This window comes from Lissotriton helveticus, chromosome 9, assembly GCF_964261635.1.
Source record: "Lissotriton helveticus chromosome 9, aLisHel1.1, whole genome shotgun sequence".
NCBI classification, from domain to species: domain Eukaryota; kingdom Metazoa; phylum Chordata; class Amphibia; order Caudata; family Salamandridae; genus Lissotriton; species Lissotriton helveticus.
In genome coordinates this window covers 59,538,912-59,557,384 of record NC_136070.1, presented here as the reverse complement: position 1 = coordinate 59,557,384, position 18,473 = coordinate 59,538,912, and the positions used below count along the sequence as shown (strand labels likewise).

The 18,473-nt window shown below is 44.2% G+C and overlaps 1 protein-coding gene across 1 annotated transcript in view; it reads right to left on the bottom strand.

The window, feature by feature from the left end:
• Nucleotides 1-18,473, bottom strand: part of RYR3 (ryanodine receptor 3) — a 1,933,484-nt gene that overhangs the window by 1,257,889 nt on the left and 657,122 nt on the right. The window contains exons 15-16 of the mRNA XM_078661960.1: nucleotides 9,871-9,966; nucleotides 341-459 (exon numbers count right to left, since the gene is read on the bottom strand). Coding sequence (XP_078518086.1) covers nucleotides 341-459; nucleotides 9,871-9,966 — 215 coding nt within the window. The remainder of the gene's footprint in view (nucleotides 1-340; nucleotides 460-9,870; nucleotides 9,967-18,473) is intronic.

Sequence of the window (18,473 nt, the reverse complement as noted above, 5' to 3'; positions counted from 1 at the left end):
ATTGTATGGCTGTATTTTCTATGGATTTGTGTTTTTATCTGAATAATCGTAGTTAAAAAGATAGACAGACAGATAGACAGACAGACAGGCAGACAGACAGACAGACAGACAGATAGATAGATAGATAGATAGATAGATAGATAGATAGATAGATAGATAGATAGATAGACAGACAGACAGACAGACAGACAGACAGACAGACAGACAGACAGATAGTAGATAGATTTTAAAAGAGTGAGATGTATAGGGTGGTAAAAGACAAATGAAGCTCTTTCAAGAGATGCACACACATTTAAGTAACGGGATAAAAAGGAGTGAGGATTTCCAATACAAACTGTACCTTGTGGTTACGTCCATGCTTATCCAGAAGCGAAATCACAGACCTGATGTGTCCCTCCCCAATCAGATTCAAAGCTTCAGGGCTCTCGATCAGGATGCAGTGAAGGACCTCTAGGATACCTAAAGAGAGGGAACAGAGTGTGTGCGCATTACCGTGTGTACCCTAGTGCCTCTCCACAAGACTCCTGTTATTCGTGTCACCGTTGAGCCCCTCTTGACACACTCAGGTCCACCCTTCATTTTGTCCATCTAAGTTGTCTCCCTGATAACTGATGCAGCTCACAACTCTTCCCTGAACAACTGCTTCCTCATATATGTGTATTTGTTCATGGATGTCTTTTGGTGAAGGACACAGATCCCTTACAACAGGTGCGGTCAATATTATTTTACAGTGGACATATCAGGAATTCGTTATAAAGTGTACCTCGCACTGCCCCTTCCAAAGTACGCCAATGTTCCTCTAACGAGAAGGAAAGGCCATCTCGGATCCCATGCCCACACAAGCCTTGACCACTACTGATACTGCATACAGGCTCCCAGAGATGCCAATCATGAGTGAGGGAGCCTGTCACTTGTACAGTGTTAAAATGCCACACCAAATGAATTGTAAGAGTTACTGCTGCCTTTCGTACCAAAGGAGGAAGACGTAACGAGGACAGATTGGTTTTCAAATGGATCTCTGAATCTGAGATGTGGCAAGTGATGATAGAGACGTGCTGAGCGGTTATGCAATAAAAATGCCCAAGATCCATAATAGAATTTTACAAAGAAAAAACACGAACACAGACATGGCCAACTCGATTCAAATAATGTAGGTCATTCTGGCATGTAAAAGTTATTTTCAGATGCCACAAAACAATTGGAAGAAGCGATGTTAGGGGCACAGAGCCTGACACTCTGCACCAAGCTATTTGTCAACACGTTCCATACTATTCGTTTTCTGATAAACCAAATACTTGGTGAAGTACCTAGTACAAGCAGTTTGCCCATCTCAGATACAATGAGTCTGATCGAAACACTTTTCCATGTTCACGCAGATTCGGAACCAATCATTGCTTATCATAGTATCTGCACGCATGTATGTCATTACAACGCATGCTTTTATTTATAAAACGTATATAGCGCACAAATACCGATTGGTGTCTCGGCGCTGATACCTACAATTGCAGAGAGGATCCTTGTCACTGATTAAAAAGCCAAGTTTTCACCTGTTTCCTAAATATTAACAAGGAAGGGCTGAGTTTGATGTGATCAGGTAGTGAGTTCCATAATTTGGATGCTGCAACTACAAAACGTCTATCTCCCCACGTAGCTTTTTTTGTCCGTGGGATTTGGAGAAGCTGGGATGAGGAGGACCGTAAAGTTCGGTTAGGCGTATATACACTCAAGGCCTTTTTTAAGAATTCTGGTCCTATATCGTTCATAGCTTTGTACGTGATACACAAGGCCTTGAACTTTGTACGACTTCTCACCGGCAACCAGTGAAGTTGACGAATAACAGGTGAGATAGAAGAAAACTTGGGGGTACTGGTCAAAATTCTTGCAGCTGCGTTTTGAACCAGCTGTAGTTTGTTAAAAACTTGCTCTTGGGCGTTTAGCAGCAGTCCATTACAATAATCCACCTTGGACAATACCAAGGAGGACATAAGGGTTTTACCCGCTGTAGAAGGGAGAAACGGTAACAGTTTCTTCACCATTCTCAGCGTGTAGAAAGAGGCTGAGACTACTACGTTAGCATGACTAGTAAATGCTAACTTGTTGTCAAATAGAACCCCCAAGTTTCTAACCTTGGGAACTGGTGTTGGCGGGATGCCTAAATCGGAAGGCCACCATACTGGGGACCAAGACGGGGTCAGTTCACCAAATATCATGACCTCCGTCTTGTCTGAATTTAACTTTAAACAGTTCTGATCCATCCACAGACTGATAGCTCTCATACCCTCCTGGAAATTCGCAGCCACTGCTCCTCCATTTTTATGTATCGCCAGGACCAACTGGGTGTCATCGGCGTATTTTACAACGCATGCCATCACGACGCAGGTTTTACAACGCAAGTCGTTACAACGACTTGCGTTGGGGGGCGCTGGATAGTGAATAGTTTCATTTACTATTCCAACTCCAGTTGCCGTGGATAGTAGGGAAGGTGTTGGATAGTAATTAAACTATTCCCTATCCTAGAGCGCCCTCCAGCGCAATTCGTTGTAATGACTTGCGTTGTAAAAGTTGCGTCGTAATGGTAGTGCGTTGTAAAAGTCGTGTTGTAAAGGATGTTTCCCATCTGCACCCAGTCTCTTCTTGATTACAGTTGCATTTCCCTCCCAGAAAGCTGGTATAAAACACTTTTTGATTAAAGGGCTTACCAGTTCACATATGTAACCACCTAAAGCTGAACTCGATGTGGGAACTCTGGCAGGGATTTCTAAATTCAGGCCCTTTTGAAAAAGTACTTCCTCCCTTAAGTCCAGGATATTCGGGAAACTGCCAATAAATAGATTCCTTGGGCTGGCTGACGTTCGAAATGAAATTTGTTAGTAGTGCACCTCTGAATTGGGCCCCGACTTTCCACCTGTCTGTCAAGTTTGGATAAGAAATGGTTTTGTGGTGCCAGGACACTGTAATCACATTGGCTTCACCCTGAGATTCAGTAGAATCAGCTGTGAGAAAAACAATGTTCAAGCACATAGACACCCCATTGGTGCCCCGAAGCTGGAAGAAGACTAATGGAAAACAACTGGAAGATGAGTAGCTTGACTGCTGGGGGGGAGATGAGCTCCACTGAGACCAAAGGCGAAAATAACGCCCAGTTAGCTAACACCTGCATGAAGGCCAAATCATGGAGAAGGCCAGTTTAAGAGTCATATCAACCTTCCACTCAGAGGATCTGGACTTAACGTGGGACCAAATTTGCCACATATATCACGAGAAGGTTGGGAGCATATAAGAGACACTTACGGGCTATGCTCTTCTGGGTAACCTGTATTAGTTCCTCAACCTGCCCACCCTATAGCCACCCACAAGCCATTACTAAGCGGCTGGGTGCATAACCCAGTGATGGACAGAAACCGTGGCCTAAACAAGATTGAAGAAATCACCCTTCTTTGACTTTGTGTGTACCTAACTTAGCCATTTCTAAGTTAGGGATGCATTTTAGGGTTACTCACTTTTCACCTTACATCCCCTAAAGTATATTCAATGTGCAACAGTTGGTCACGCTGAACTTGTATCCAATGGAACCATCATGCTATGCCTTATGGAATTGTGGCTTAAAGGTCCAATTAACCATTGTTGCTGGTGGATGCTCTTGGTCTAGTGGGTGTCTCTAGGTCTTGTGCGCCACTGATACCAGAAAATCAGGGCTGCCACTGGTAGTTTTTGCGATACAGAACCATTATGGTTTGGACTCTCTTGCTTGCTAACTGTGAGGCCCCATCCAACTTCCAGGGACCTTCTTTGGCACTGTGGAGTTTTTGGGAGAACAGATGGAGCCATAACTGATCCCCTTGACAGTGTCTGGTGGCTGATGGAAGCACACCAATATATTGGACGATTCAGGGTCTAAAGACGCTGGCCAGTTTCCTAGCCCCAACCAGTAACTCCTTTCTTACTGTTTCGATTGGTAACCTTATTCTTATTTTGCTGAGTGGGTTTTTTGGGTTTCACATGGGCTATCTCAGGTCCACTGAATGACCTTCCTTCAACTTAGGGTTCCAGATAGACAAAGGGCAGACAGATGACAGCCATGACATTATCTTTCATTGACTAGAGGGTGGCAACCATGGTTTGTTGACAGCCCAAACAGGCCAGAAAGAATCTGAGATTTTCTGACACTTCGCAGTATCCATCCATATTCTAGCACTTGATCATAGCCTATCATCCTAAAGTAATTACATTACTAAGCATGAGAATTTAATTTGGGCTCTCCTCTTGGCTCTAAAAGCACTACGAACGTCTGTTTTCTTTTAGAGTATATCAACTGTAATTGATCCATATGTGTAGCTTTGACTAGAGAGTGACTTTAGTTTTATTACTTTGTGCCATACTATGTCTTAGCTCCAGCATCTACAATAAACCTTTAATGTTCGACAAATATGTTTTTGGAGAACCAAGACCCAAACAGGATTAACTCCATCTGAAGAGCAGTACAATGACATCCAAGATCCTGCGAAAACAGGCGTAAATGGAATGGGATCATCAGAGAACGAGTCTGTAACCACTTCCTGCCAGGATCTGGAGATTAAATCCTAAAAGTCATTGCTTTCACATTTTAAAAACAACAATGCAGTCCTGCAAATAAGGTAATACTAAATGAGAACTAGAGATCTAGTTTGGGTCATGGTCCAGTTTGGCTACCCCTTGCTGGACTGCTTTTTCTAGGGTTGTAGCCTTCATATCTTGGAAAGACATGCTACTTTCCCTCCAAAGAAAGGCCATTGTGTTCTACACTATGATTTCATCACTTGCATGTACTGTAAGGTAATGGTTAAGTGCCTCCATTGCATGGCTTTCAAAACCCGTATATAAAGTACACATTCAGAAAATATAGTTTCCACACAGGACTCTGTGTCAGCAATAAGGCAGGAATGGAGTGAGCAGGACTCCATGCTAGCAGTAAGGCAGGAATGGGGGGAGCAGGATTCCGTGCTAGCCGTAAGGCGGGAATGGGGGGAGCAGGACTCCGAGCTAGCAGTAAGACAGAAATGGGGGGAGACAGGCTTTCTATTCCACCGGGAATTCCCCAGTGGGCTTGAACCCTTGGAGGCCGGTTTTGAAAGACCAGGACCCCTGTCGGTGACTCTGACACTTGCCTCAGCTCCACGAAGAGGGGTGTGGTGCAGCGGCCAGGGCAGCTGACTTCGGAGCACAGGGTTCACGGTTCGATCTCCGGCGGCAGCTCAGCTCAGCACCATGTGACTCTGGGCAATAGCTCACTAAATTTCCACTACGGCACCCAGCGCCTTGAGACCCGTAAGGGTTAGTAGTTTGTGCTTTACAAATACAGATTTACATTACGAAGTTGATTGCAGCAGGCAGTGGGAGGTTTGAAGAGAGAGAAAAGGAGGGAGGGAGAATTTAGAGAGAAAGCGATCACAGGGAGGGAAGAGAGAAGGCGAGAGAGAGAGGATGGATGAATGGAAAGAGAGTGACTGCATGAGGTGACAAGGGGAGAGGGAAAGGCTTGACCATTTTGCCAGGGCTGCTTATGGTTCCCCAGTTCAGCCCTAGACAGGAAGAAATGATCAGATATGATCAGAGCCTGCCGTCTACAATGAGAACAGAGCCCAGAGGAACTGAAGCTCAGAATGTGCCACTCCCTTTTATTACCAAGCTCAGCCAAAGGCAGTTTTCGAGTGCAGGAAAGGACCCAGCTTCAAGAAAATAGAATCATCCTCTCTATTAACAGAGTCTGTTAAAACCCAAGAGCCACGTAAGGAAGGAAGTCGTCTGCCTTTAAGTGACTGCGATTGATGTGTATATGTGTGACTGTTGCCAAAAAAAGGCTGTCCTCCAGTGAAATTCATGCCAACTCCCAGGGCTGGACTGGAAGCCAAAATCAAACCTGGCAAAAAAGTTCAAAGCAGCCCTACACTGCATCTAGAATAAGATCATGAGTTGGAAGAGGTCTCTTTCTCTCACCTGATCTCATGAACTCACTTACACGGGTGAAAGAGATGGCAGGCATAAGAAGAGGACTCATTCTCTCATCTGGTCTTGTGAACTCACTTACACAGGTGGGAGGGATTACAGGCATCAGGAGATGTCTCATTCCCTCACCTGGTGTTGTGAACTCACTTATACAGGTGGAAGCGATGGCAGGCCTGGTCTCGTGAACTGACTTACGCAGGTGAAAGGGATGGCAAGCCTGGTCTCGTGAACTGACTTACACAGGTGGAATGGATGGCTGGCATCAGGAGAGGTCTCATTCTCTCACCTGGTCTCGTGAAGTCACTTACACAGGTGGAAGGGATGGCGGGCATCAGGAGAGGTCTCATTCTCTCACCTGGTCTCGTGAAGTCACTTACACAGGTGGAATTGATGGCTGGCATCAGGAGAGGTCTCATTCTCTCACCTGGTCTTGTGAACTCACTTACACAGATGGAATGGATGGCTGGCATCAGGAGAGGTCTCATTCTCTCACCTGGTCTCGTGAAGTCACTTACACAGGTGGAAGGGATGGCGGGCATCAGGAGCGGTTTCACTCTCTCACCTGGTCTTGTGAACTCACTTATACAGGTGGATGGGATGGCAGGCCTGGTCTCGTGAACTCACTTGCACCGGTGGAAGGAATGGCGGGAGTCAGGAGTGGTCTCATTCTCTCATCTGATCTCGTGAACTCATTTTCACAGGTCGAAGTGTGGCAGGCATTGAAAGAGGTCTTGTGAACTTACTTACACAGGTGGAAGGGATGGTGTGCGTCAGGAGGGGTCTCATTCTCTCACCTGGTCTCCTGAACTCACTTACAAAGGTGAAAGTGATGGCGGGCGTCATGAGAAGTCTCATTCTCTCACCTGGTATCATTAACTCACTCACTCAGGTGAAAGGGATGGTGAAAGTCATGAGAGGTCGCATTCTTTCACCTGGTCTCATGAGCTCACTTACACAGGTGGAAGGGAGGTGGGCATTGGAAGAGGTCTCATTCTCTAACCTGGTCTTGTGAACTCACTTGCACAGATGGAATGGATGGCAGGCATCAGGAGAAGTCTCATTCTCTTACCTGGTCTCGTGAACTCACTTACACAGGTGGGCATCAGGAGAGGTCTCATTCTCTCACCTGGTCTCGTGAACTCACTTACACAGGCGAGCATCAGGAGAAGTCTCATTCTCTCACCAGGTCTCGTGAACTCACTTAAACAGGTGGGCATCAGGAGAGGTCTCATTCTCTCACCTTATCTCGTGCACTCAATTACACATGTGGAAGGTAAGGCGGGCTTCTGGAGAGGTCTCATTCTCTCACCTGGTCTACTGGACTCACTCACACAGGTGGAAAGAATGGTGGGCATCACCTTGTCTTGTGAACTCATTTACACGGGTGGAAGGGATGGCGGGTGTCAGAAGGGGTCTCAATCTCTCACCTGAACTCACTTACACAGAGAGAAGGGATGGCTTGGGTCATGAGAGGTCTCATTCTCTCTCATGGTCTTGTGAACTCACACAGGTAGAAGGGATGGCAGGCATCAGAAGAGGTCTCATTCTCTCACCTGGTCTCATGAACCCATTAACACAGTTGGAGGGGTGGCGGGCATCGGAAGAGTTCTCATTCTCTCCTGGTCTGCCTGGAGACAGTTACAGAGGCACCAGGGAGGATGGAGGCATTAGAAGAGGTTGTGTTCTTTAGTCTGGCCTACGTGAACTTGGTTACAGAAGCGCTAGATACGGTGGGTGTTAGAAGAGGTCTCATTCTCTCACCTGTCTCGTGAACTCACCTACAGCGGTGGCAAGGATGGTGGGCGTCAGAAGAGGTCTCATTCTCTTGCCTGGTTTACTCTGCCTGGACACAGATGCAGAGGCACCAGAGATGGCCGAGATATTAGAAGAGGTTGCCTTCTTTAGTCTGGCCTGTGTGAACTCTCTTACAGAGGCCATAAGAATGGCGAGTGTTAAAAGAAGTCTCATTCTCACACCTGATCTACATCCTTCCTGGCTGAAGTTCCAGCTCAGAGAGGACCTGGTCTGGCAGTAAGGGCTGGACTGTTCCCATTGCAGCAGGGTCAAGACAGATTTGCATATGGCTAGGCGGTACTGAGGTGGCATGGGGGGCAAAAAGCGATGGACAGGGAAGCAGCCCAAGCGACTGCAAGCAGCTGAGATTAATTGAGGCATTCCATCCATCATCTAGCTGTTGTTGCGGTTGACACCCTAACGGATATGCCCATACAAGGGTCCCATGCTCACTGTGCCACTAGAATAAAGCAATACCTGGCTGCTGATCCCTAATCCATTCCTAGGTTGCCTATGTTCTGGTTCATGGAGGATCTTGCCTGGCAGTTTGGGATGGATTGTTTCAATTGGAGTAGAGTCAAGACTGATTTGCATATGGCAGGGTCCAAACTGAGGTGGCATGGTGGGCAAAAATTGATGGACTGGGATGTAGTCCGAGCGATTGCCAGTGCCTGAGATTCAGTCCAATATTCCATCCATCACCTTGGTGTTGTTACAGTTAAAGAGGCACCAGAGATGATGGAAATATTGAAAGAGGTCACATTCTTCGAGAAATTAACATTACAAATACATTACAAATATACAAAAAACAAACGATGGCCCCCAGCACCAGGTGCAGGGTGCCGTGATTTATTTTATGTATATTTGTAATGTTAAATGTGATGGATCTTATGTCTTGTTTTATTAATGTGTGTGTGCCTTTCAGGTGTGTGTGTAGGTGTGTGTGTATTTTTTATTGTGCTTTCAGCCCTGATTAACTCCCATTCTGGGGAAGAAACACGTTGGCTGGGCTGATGTTGAATGATTCAATAATATACAATTTGGAATGGAAGCACAATCTCATGGCTCCTGTTTTATTGGACATCTGAAGGATTGTATTTTACATTCTCGAGGAAACACTTCAATATCAACTATCTGAACATTCTATAGAATTTCACTGGACTCCTTAAGCACTCCCTTTTTGCATAGGATTGAGTTATTATGTATGGTCTCAGAGCAGTAAGGCCATAGAGAGGTTGAGTGCTGTGCTTGAGGACTACATGTAATAACACCTGTGTGGCTCTTCTTCTGCTAATACTGCTCTTTCTAGTAGTTTCAGGTCACGTTCTTTAGTCAGGCCAACATGAACTCACTAACGGAGGAAGTAGGGATGGCACTTATCAAAAGAGGCCTCATTCTGTAGCATCCCAGTATTTATTTATCACATAACATAGCCTGTTGGCGTTTGAGAAGTCTTACGAGTCAGAGCAGAGATACAGGAACACTCTACAAACATGTGTGTATACTCCCCACTGGTATGCAGACGTGGCTTGGGAGCAGTTTGGAGACATTGCCCTTTAGAGTATTGCGTGTAGTAGGCCGTGTCAGAAAGATTCTTTACCATAAATTCAAAAATCCATTTACACTATGTGCTTTTCCAGCAGATTAAGCAAGGTTATCTAAATCACAGCCCTATGGAAGGTGTAAGGTGACAATCAGGGCTCGTGTCGCGGTACCACGCGGGTGGACGGCGTCCCCCCACTTATTTTACCGGGAGCTCGATAACTATAAACTGCAACTGAGTGCAAGCCACCTTTCGTGACTTCACTTCCTGTCGTGACGTCAGCGTCCCCCCACTTCTATTTTTTATGACTTGTGCCCTGGGTGACATAAATGATAAGTAGAGTACATGTTTAGCTATTATTAATGCACCAAGAGCAGAATTATGCAGGATACACATATACAGATGCATTTACATAGGGAGTACTGCTTTGTCCAAGCTATTGTGTTCAGTTGTGGCTCGGTTTTGGTAACCACTATCATCATAACCGTATACACTGAAGCGTGATAGGCCCACTCTATCCCGATCACACCTCATCATCACTCCCAACATACCTGAGGAAGATTCGAGCCTGTCCAACTTGCTGACCAGCCAATCGAGGTTATATGAAAATTGTGCACAGTTACTTCTGTTACCACGGATGAGGGCGGCTGCAGAGAGAGGAGAAACAACAGAGAGTCACACACCGGGTTTCTAAAGCCTCACACGCAGAGCCATTCTTGTGAAGCAGTCCATGGAGGATTCTCAGTGCGGAATGTTGATAGCAGGGAACACTTCTGAGAAATATTGGGCGAGTGGAAAACCTGCCTCCCTCTTATGCATGATGAAAAACTACTCAAATAGGGTGACCAACCGACTGTAAATTTCACGGACCGCCCGTTATTGGGCCTCTTGTCCGTTGTCCGTGAGGAATTCTTTCACTGACACCTTTTGTCCGTAATTTCGGCCATTAGAACGAGATGTCCCCCTGCAGACAGCCTGAGAGTTCTTTAACTCTCACAGCAGGGGGCAGCGTGTGCACCCGCTGTGTTCTTAAAGGCCTGCAATAGCCCCACCCCGAGTTGGTGCAACCAAATCTCTACCCTCACAGCAGGGTCTTAATGGAACCAATTACCATCAATTAAAAAAAAAAGATGTAAGTCTCAATCTCACTTAACTATATGTTCTTTTAGTAGTATGGTGCTACATTTCAGTTAATGTGGTAGGCCATGCATTTTAAGGCAAACTGGGACAAAAGAACAGGGGAAATTGGTATACAACTTTTAAAGGGACCGTTACATAAATATGCAGGTTTTTCTACCGATGATTTTGGGACATGAGTGGTGAATCGCTCATTTTAAAAGACATTCGGTCTATATCATTGGTGAATACAAAGGAATGACAGACAATTAGATATCAGACAGGAGGGATGGGCGTTCTCCTATACATTTTTTGTAAACATGGTGATAAATAGTGCATTTGAAAGTACACACTTCTAATTAATTGCCTAAGCTTGATGGGATTTAACAAGACAATTTTACAGAGGGTTGGGGAGGGCTAGGGGTTTACTTCCTGCTAGAAATAAGGTAAACGTATAATGAATAGCCCATTTTATGTCCTGAATTTTTTTCCTGATTTTGAACTTTCGTCCTGAATTTTTACACTGGGACCATTCTAGTGCTATTAAAATCATTCAGGCACTCAAGTTAAAATAGAGGAAAGGAAGGCTTCCGGGGCAGGTGCACAGCCTCCAGTTCAAGCAGCTTGATGTGGTATGTCATTTCCTTCAAGAACCGGGGGGCATATTACCAACAACTAGCGATATTTATCGCTAAATGGGCTTAGCGAGGTTTTTTTTATCGCCAAGCATCGCTGGATATTATCGCAGAGAAAACATGCTATTAGCAACGTTTATCTCTAAAGCGATAAAATATCCGGCGATAGCGGCGAAATGCGTGAATATCGCTGAGAATACAGCGATATTCATGCATTAAGGCCAATAGGGTCTTAGCCATAATATCCACCTCCCATTGGATAAAATGGCTAAGATCTGGTCTGAGCAGGCGTAAGCTTTTGGAGATATTCACGATTAGCGCAAATATTTCCATCGCTACGCCTGCGTTGATAATAGGCGATAGCGATGTTAGCGACAGTTTTTAGTCGCTAACAGGTTGGGTACGTCCACTTTGCATGTCATTAGCGATAAATATCGCTGACATGCAAAGCAGGCCCCAAACCGCTCGCTATCGCCTCAAAGCTGTCGCTAACATCAGCTAGCGACAGCTTGCTAATAGGGCGATATAATTATCGCCGCTTAAGTGGCGATAATCTAATATCGCCAGGCTTAGTAATATGCCCCCAGGTTCCTTGATTTTTGACGGTGACCTATGTGCGCACCTCAACCTCATAGGGAGGCATTGGTCAACACTGTTTGGGATGGATTGTCTTGAAAAGTAATTCTGCTTAGGAGGTTCTCCAGATGACACCAACACTTGAGAGACTGGATCACCTTAGGAGAAAGAAGGATCTTGTCCTCCAATTAGCCTCAGAACTGACACCCCTGGTCTTCAAGGCATTCCTGTAATGGTCTCACCTGGAGGCGAGCATTCAGGACAAGGAAGATGCACAAACCCACGGAGCTCAGTAGTGACACTACCTGTCTCATTGGTGGATTGGTTGCTTTCAGCAGAGGGCAACATTTCAGATGATTTGATAACAGTCTCTCCTCTGAAGGATATACTTTTGTTTTTAAAGAATCCAGAACTGCTCATAGGTAATGTAGGAACTGCACTGGGGCTGATATTGATTTCTCATGACTGATGTGCAGAGCTAAGCAAATGAGAGCAGAGACTTTTATCTGGAAATGCTGATGTTGATCGCTTGATCAGTCAGTGGTCCCAATATAGATAGATGTCGATTTTGTGTCTACTGAAATGCACTGCAGTAAACGCCATGCACTTTAATATTTAAATGCCTATAAATTGTGGAACTCCCTGCTAATATAGCCTTTTTTAGAAAACTGTTAAAAAACCTGTCTCTTTACTCATTCTTAGTAGATATGACTATTTAATCAAATTTAGAAATGTTTAGGGCTAAGACATCTTGGTAGATGCGCGTTTTATAAAATACTATTTACTTACTTCGAGAATGTTCTCAGAGCACAGTTGAGGCCAAATGGAAACCTCTTGTACAGATAATGATTGTTGACACCCACACATCTCAGGAACTTGCATTGCTTCTTTGCTACTGGCACGTGGCATTTGGCATGTGGAAGATCTATAGAGCAATTCCCCTGCTGGATGAGCAGGGATTTCTGTAATAGCATCCTGAAATGTTTGTTCCATATCCATTTATTTGCCAGTTTTTTATCCAGAATAGATCTGAATTTGTCCTTTGCGCTGTCCTTTTTTACCAGGAAATAACAGGGATAAATCCCCATGCGCCTTTCTGGGAAGGAAGAACAGTCTACATAGTTTACATCTTGCTGAAGCACCTGTAACTGTTGCATGGAAGGCTTCTTTGCCAGTGTTGTTGATGGAGGATGGGTGAATCTAAGACAAGCCATTCTGAATAACATTCACTATACTTCTTTTCTAGATTGGGAAACAGTAGTGGAGAAATTAGAGGTTCATTGTTTTGTCCCTGCTGGAGGTTTACCTGTAGCAGCAGCTGATTGGTGACCTCTTTTACCCTTGGGTTGGTGCCCCTGTTGGTGAAAAGGTCTGCGATGTTGTTAATGACCTTGAGGCAACTGAGGGGCTTGAACGCTCTGTGGGTAATATCGCCAGTCATTAGGCCTGTAGGAGTGTTTATCCATACCATCCTATTTTCTAGACCTCTAGCCCTTAGGTTTCCATTTCGATATTCATACGGGCCATTTTCTTTATCACTATGTCTTCCAAATAAAGTTGTGGTAGAAAGGTAAAATTAAGATTGGCTGTTGAGCTTCTGGCTTGAGGCCCATTAAGTCTTAGCCAAAAAGTTCTCATTAAAGCAAGGCCATGAAAATAACTATGTACAGTTAAAATAGATGAGCACTGACGTGATTGGCTCTCATTCAAAACTGCTTAGAAGGTTTCTTTATGATTCCTCAGTAGATCGCTGACAAATTGCTAGAGAGAGTACCATAACAATTTGTTGTGTCTAGCCAGAAGCACTTGCAGTCTTCATGATGGTAGCAAATTTGGTAGAGCCGAAGACGAAGGAGCAGTGGTTTTCATTGCTCACATCTCTACTGAGTCAAAAGGAGAATCTAAACAAAGGAAAAGAGCATCTTGATGAAGTGGGCTTCTTTGTTTTTTAAAGTCTGGATGGTGCAGCTTTAACTGAGGCTGGAATGAGGAATAATTCCATAGCCGATTCTAACAGCTTGGGACTGATGAGAGTAGTGACTCATGGATGAATGCTGGTGAAGCATATAAAAAATGACCAAAATGGTCGCTTCTGGAGCTGGTAGAGGGATATTTTGTTTGTTACCTCTTCCTTAGATGAGCACGTCCTAGAAACAATTTATTTAATCGATTGGGGAGATTCTTGCTGGTAGTCAATCTATTAAGGGAGGCAAAAACCTTCTCATGTCAGATGATGCTGATGACCAAGAATAGAAAGGAAGTGTTGTAGAGCGATGTTTATGCCTAAAAGAATGCCTAGAAGAGGAAGTATGTCTTGAATGATGAGAGAGATGTCTTGATCTTGACCTGTAACTAGACCTGGATGGCGGTGGAGGCATCTTGAATCTTCTCAGTTCCACAGGTGGTCTTGAGAAAAGTAGAGACCCAAAAGGAACAAACCGAAGAAGAGATACAGAGTAGGAGGTGGTAGAGCCCCTGGAGAAACTTGGTGTTGCAGAGGCAATGGTGGTAGAGGAGGGAGTGGAAGAGATGATGAAGGATGTGATTATGGAGAAAGGTGAGCAACTGGATCTTTAGAGACTGGTATGACCACCATACGAATATACGCTAGAATATTCTGACTCCACTGTAGTGGGCAACCTTCTCACTTTCGTCTTCCTTAACCATTCTGCAGAATTCTTGATTGAAAAGGAAGATTCTGTGGGCCTCATCATAGATAGGTGCTTTGACATCGTGGTTGCTCTCGAAGTCGAAAATCTTTTTTTTTCTTTTCAACAATTAGGGCCTCCTTCTTTAATACATTGACCCAGTCCTCCGCAGTCAACAAGCTAGCACTGTACCTTGCTTCAACATCAGAGTCCTCCACATCAATCAGCAGTGTCGTCTTCTTTGAAGCGGGTACCCCTTTTTGGAATTCCCTCAGTGGGAGACCTCAGAGATTTATGGTAGAGCACTCATGAGAATTAGCCCTCTCCTTCATCATGCAACATCCCTGTTACTTCTGACACAGCCTCCTAGAGTCTCAGAAGCTCCTCCTTTCCATACATGCAAATCTACTTCTTGTCCATACAGTTGTGCCTAGAAAAGGTCGTATAGTCATTGAACCTTTCTGAAATGTCTGTCTGGAAGGCAAAGTATGAAACATATCAGATCATGGGGATCAGATCTTGCCTTTTTTCACCCCACATGCAAGAAACTTCGCAAATGAAGATGCCACTTTGCAAAGAAAAGTGAAATATTTTCTGTCACAACATGACAGAAAAACACTAGAGGCCACGGTGTACATATATTTGTCAAGGGAAAAAGCTAAAATGCTCACAAATCCTGCCACCAGGAGCCAGAAAAAAGAAAGGAGGTAACTACCATGCACAGGTCATGACGGGATATTTGAAGGCTGAAAGCCCTTAAAGGCGACGTGTCAGCTTTCAATCTAACATTGCTGCAGTTTGTCCCTTTTTTCCACTCCCAAGTTTTTTGAATGATTTTTTTTATGTCACCTAAATTCTAGTGACTTTTCTGTATTTTAATAGGTTGTTTTTTTAAGTAAATTAATATCATTGGCCAGTATAGCCTATTTCATTGGCTGCAAAAGTATTTATTGTCACATAGAAAGACTTGGCATTCCTCAGATATGGCAAAAATGAAACACAGTGAAAGATACTTTCCAAGAAGTGCTCTAGGCACTCACATGAGCGGGGGATAAATCAGTGCTTATTAATATTTATGGAGATCCCCTGAAGCAACATTCCTGATTGATACCATATTGTCAAGGGCCTTCTTCGGGAATTGTTTTCCGATAAAAGAAGGGTAATATAGTATCCTTCTGTACTATTCCATTGGAGCATTTATTATTCAAGACGAAACACAGAGCTAGAGACTTAAGGCCCTAATAATGAGTTGCACAGTGCAGAGGTGCTGAAATTGCTAGGCCCAGCATCACTGATTCCCACTAGTAATCTGAATCACTGATTCCAGACAGTAATTGAGCCCCTGCATCTTGCAATTACAAATGTATGTTCCCGGAATGGGGAATAATATGTAGATGTGGAATTACCGGGTCCTTTTCCACATGAGGATTCCCCATTCCGGGTAAAATTTCACTCTCATTTTCCCAGTTACTTCTTTTACTGGAAAAGGAGGAAAGGGTATGAGGGAAGAGTGGAAGATGTAGAGCAGCGTGGGGGGTCATTCCATATTCTGCCATTGCTGTAAGAGGGGGGTCAGGCTGAACTGGGCTGTGTATGCAGCCACTGCTCGATATGCATGTGATTTTAACAGACAAAGTTTCTGACTTGTTAAGTCAGTATAGATTTCTCTAGCCAGAAAATTATAGTCTTGGAACACCAGAGCATTGTGTTTGTGATCGTACACAGATGTTCCCATCAGGAATACCTCTCTGCCTGATTCATAAGTGGGGCTTAAGTAGCATCTACAGTTTTATAGATGGGCCTTATATGCCTTATCTGTCATCATATATAACTATGATATCTACCCTGTGAAATGGATGTTGCTTCATCTTCACAGAATTCACTCATTCACTTTATCTGAGTCAGAGTGACAATAAGTGAAAGATTCATCACACTTGTAATCACCAGTGAGGTTTGTATTTGCTACGACATAAGAATATGAAGCCATTAATGTGTGATCCTAAGTCTTGGGAACCTCATGTAGATTTGTGTAATCATAAACTGAACGTATAAGCAACAGGGCTTAAGGCAAGGATACCTTAGAGAATATATGGCCATAGAACTAGCATTATCTGGAGGGTGAGCTCCAAAAGGTGGATCCCTCAATAATATCTGCTCTTTATGAAGGTAGAAGAAGAAACTCCCATGCACTATAGTGGAACTATTCCTGAAGACTCCGGAGACATATCGCTCAGAGGGTGTCCTCCTTCTGGAGGATCTGGAGAAGTTGGCATGTTGAAATTGCTCAACAACCAGAGCACCTAAGTAAGAAAACATCAGCAATGGAAACCTGGAACAAAATGAGACTGGTTAATTATGAACATTCCAAAGCTAATAGAGTCCTTAGGTGCTCATTAGATGCGGCATGGGAGCCAGGAAAAAAGGTGGGGAAATTAGTATACCAAACCTGCCTCCTAACATCCAAGACCTGCACAAGGTTGTTAGAAACCATAACACAACAGCAATCTCAGGCTTGATTTTTCAGTACAGAGATCTCTGGTGAAATGTAGGATGTTGTGATAATTGAATCTAACCAGTGGCCTGTTAGGATTAGTTACTTACCTGTAATCCTAGTTCTCTTCCAGGGGTTTCCTCATCAAAGTCATAAGCATTAGAATATTCCCGCCCATGCGCGGGACCCCGGAAACACTAAATTATATGTGCCCCACATATATATAACCATATATATATATAAGCATATATATATATACAAATAAGCAATTGCAGCCAAATAAATATCAGAGCTGAATATGCAGCAAAGAATTTCCATTATACATGAAAGAAATGCATTAGAAACATGAAAAACAACAGCAAAGATTGTTTAGAAACTGTTTTAATGCTCAGAAAACAGTAGAAATTCTCATAAACCACTGAAAGCATAGAAAGCTCCCAGGCTGCATTGCAAATACCCAGTCTAAAAAGACTGAACAGCTAACCTGTAGCTGCATAGCAGTAAACTGACACTGTGCCTTTAAGGCACTCCTGACCCCCAGCTTCCCATCATGCCTCAGGGGAGACAGTTAGGTCAGTTGTTCTTTGCGGAGACTGAATAAACCATGGAACATAGGCTATCAATATCTCCAAACAAATAGCAATCCTTTGCCCGGGGAGGCGGGAGGGTTGCTCATGACTTTGATGAGGATACCCCTGGAAGAGAACTAAGATTACAGGTAAGTAACTAATCCTTCTCTTCCAGGGGATCCTCATCAATAGTCATAAGCATTAGAATAGAATAGCGAGCCTCACCTCATCTCCCTGCGGGCAAAGGAAAATACATGAAAAAACATGATAAGAACGCTCAGGCAAAAAACCCCAGGTACGATAGAGCCCTATCCAAACAGATGCCTCAGAGAGGCCTGGCCTACTTGAGCATCAGCCCTGGAATCAGATTCTAGGCAGTAGTGCCTCGTAAAGGTATGAACTGATTTCCAGGTCGCAGCCTTGCAAATCTCAGACATAGGGACGTTATGCAAGAAAGTCACTGTGGCCGCTTTCCCCCTGGTGGAATGCGCTTTGGGAGGTAAAGGTAAGGGCCTTTTCGCCAGCTGGTAAGCCAAGGTGATACAGGATACAATCCATCTAGAAATGGATCTTTTCGCTGCAGGAAACCCTGTTCTCATGGCGCCATAGTTGACAAATAACTGGTCTGACTTTCTTATACCTTTAGTACTACTAAGGTAAAATTTAAGTACCCTCTTGAGGTCTAGAGAGTGAAGAGCCTGCTCAGCTGGGGATGTAGGATTAGGAAAGAAAGTTGGTAAGGAAATGGACTGATTGATGTGAAAATCAGACACCACCTTAGGGAGAAAAGAAGGATGGGCCCTTAGCACTACTCTGTTGTGATGGAACACAGTGTAAGGCTCATTGGTGCACAGTGCCTGGATCTCGCTGACTCTGCGAGCGATGTAATGGCATCCAGAAAGGCGGCCTTCCAGGATAAATGTTGTAGGGAAGCCCGATGTATTGGTTCCAATGGGGGACCCATCAGTTTGGACAATACCAAATTAAGCTCCCAAGGAGGAGAAGGGCTTCGAACAGGGGGGTAAACTTTCTTTAACCCCTGTAAGAAGTCCTTAACCACTTGCATCTGGAAAAAAGAAGGCTGCGTAGGAGACTTCCTATAGGCCGTAATGGCAGACA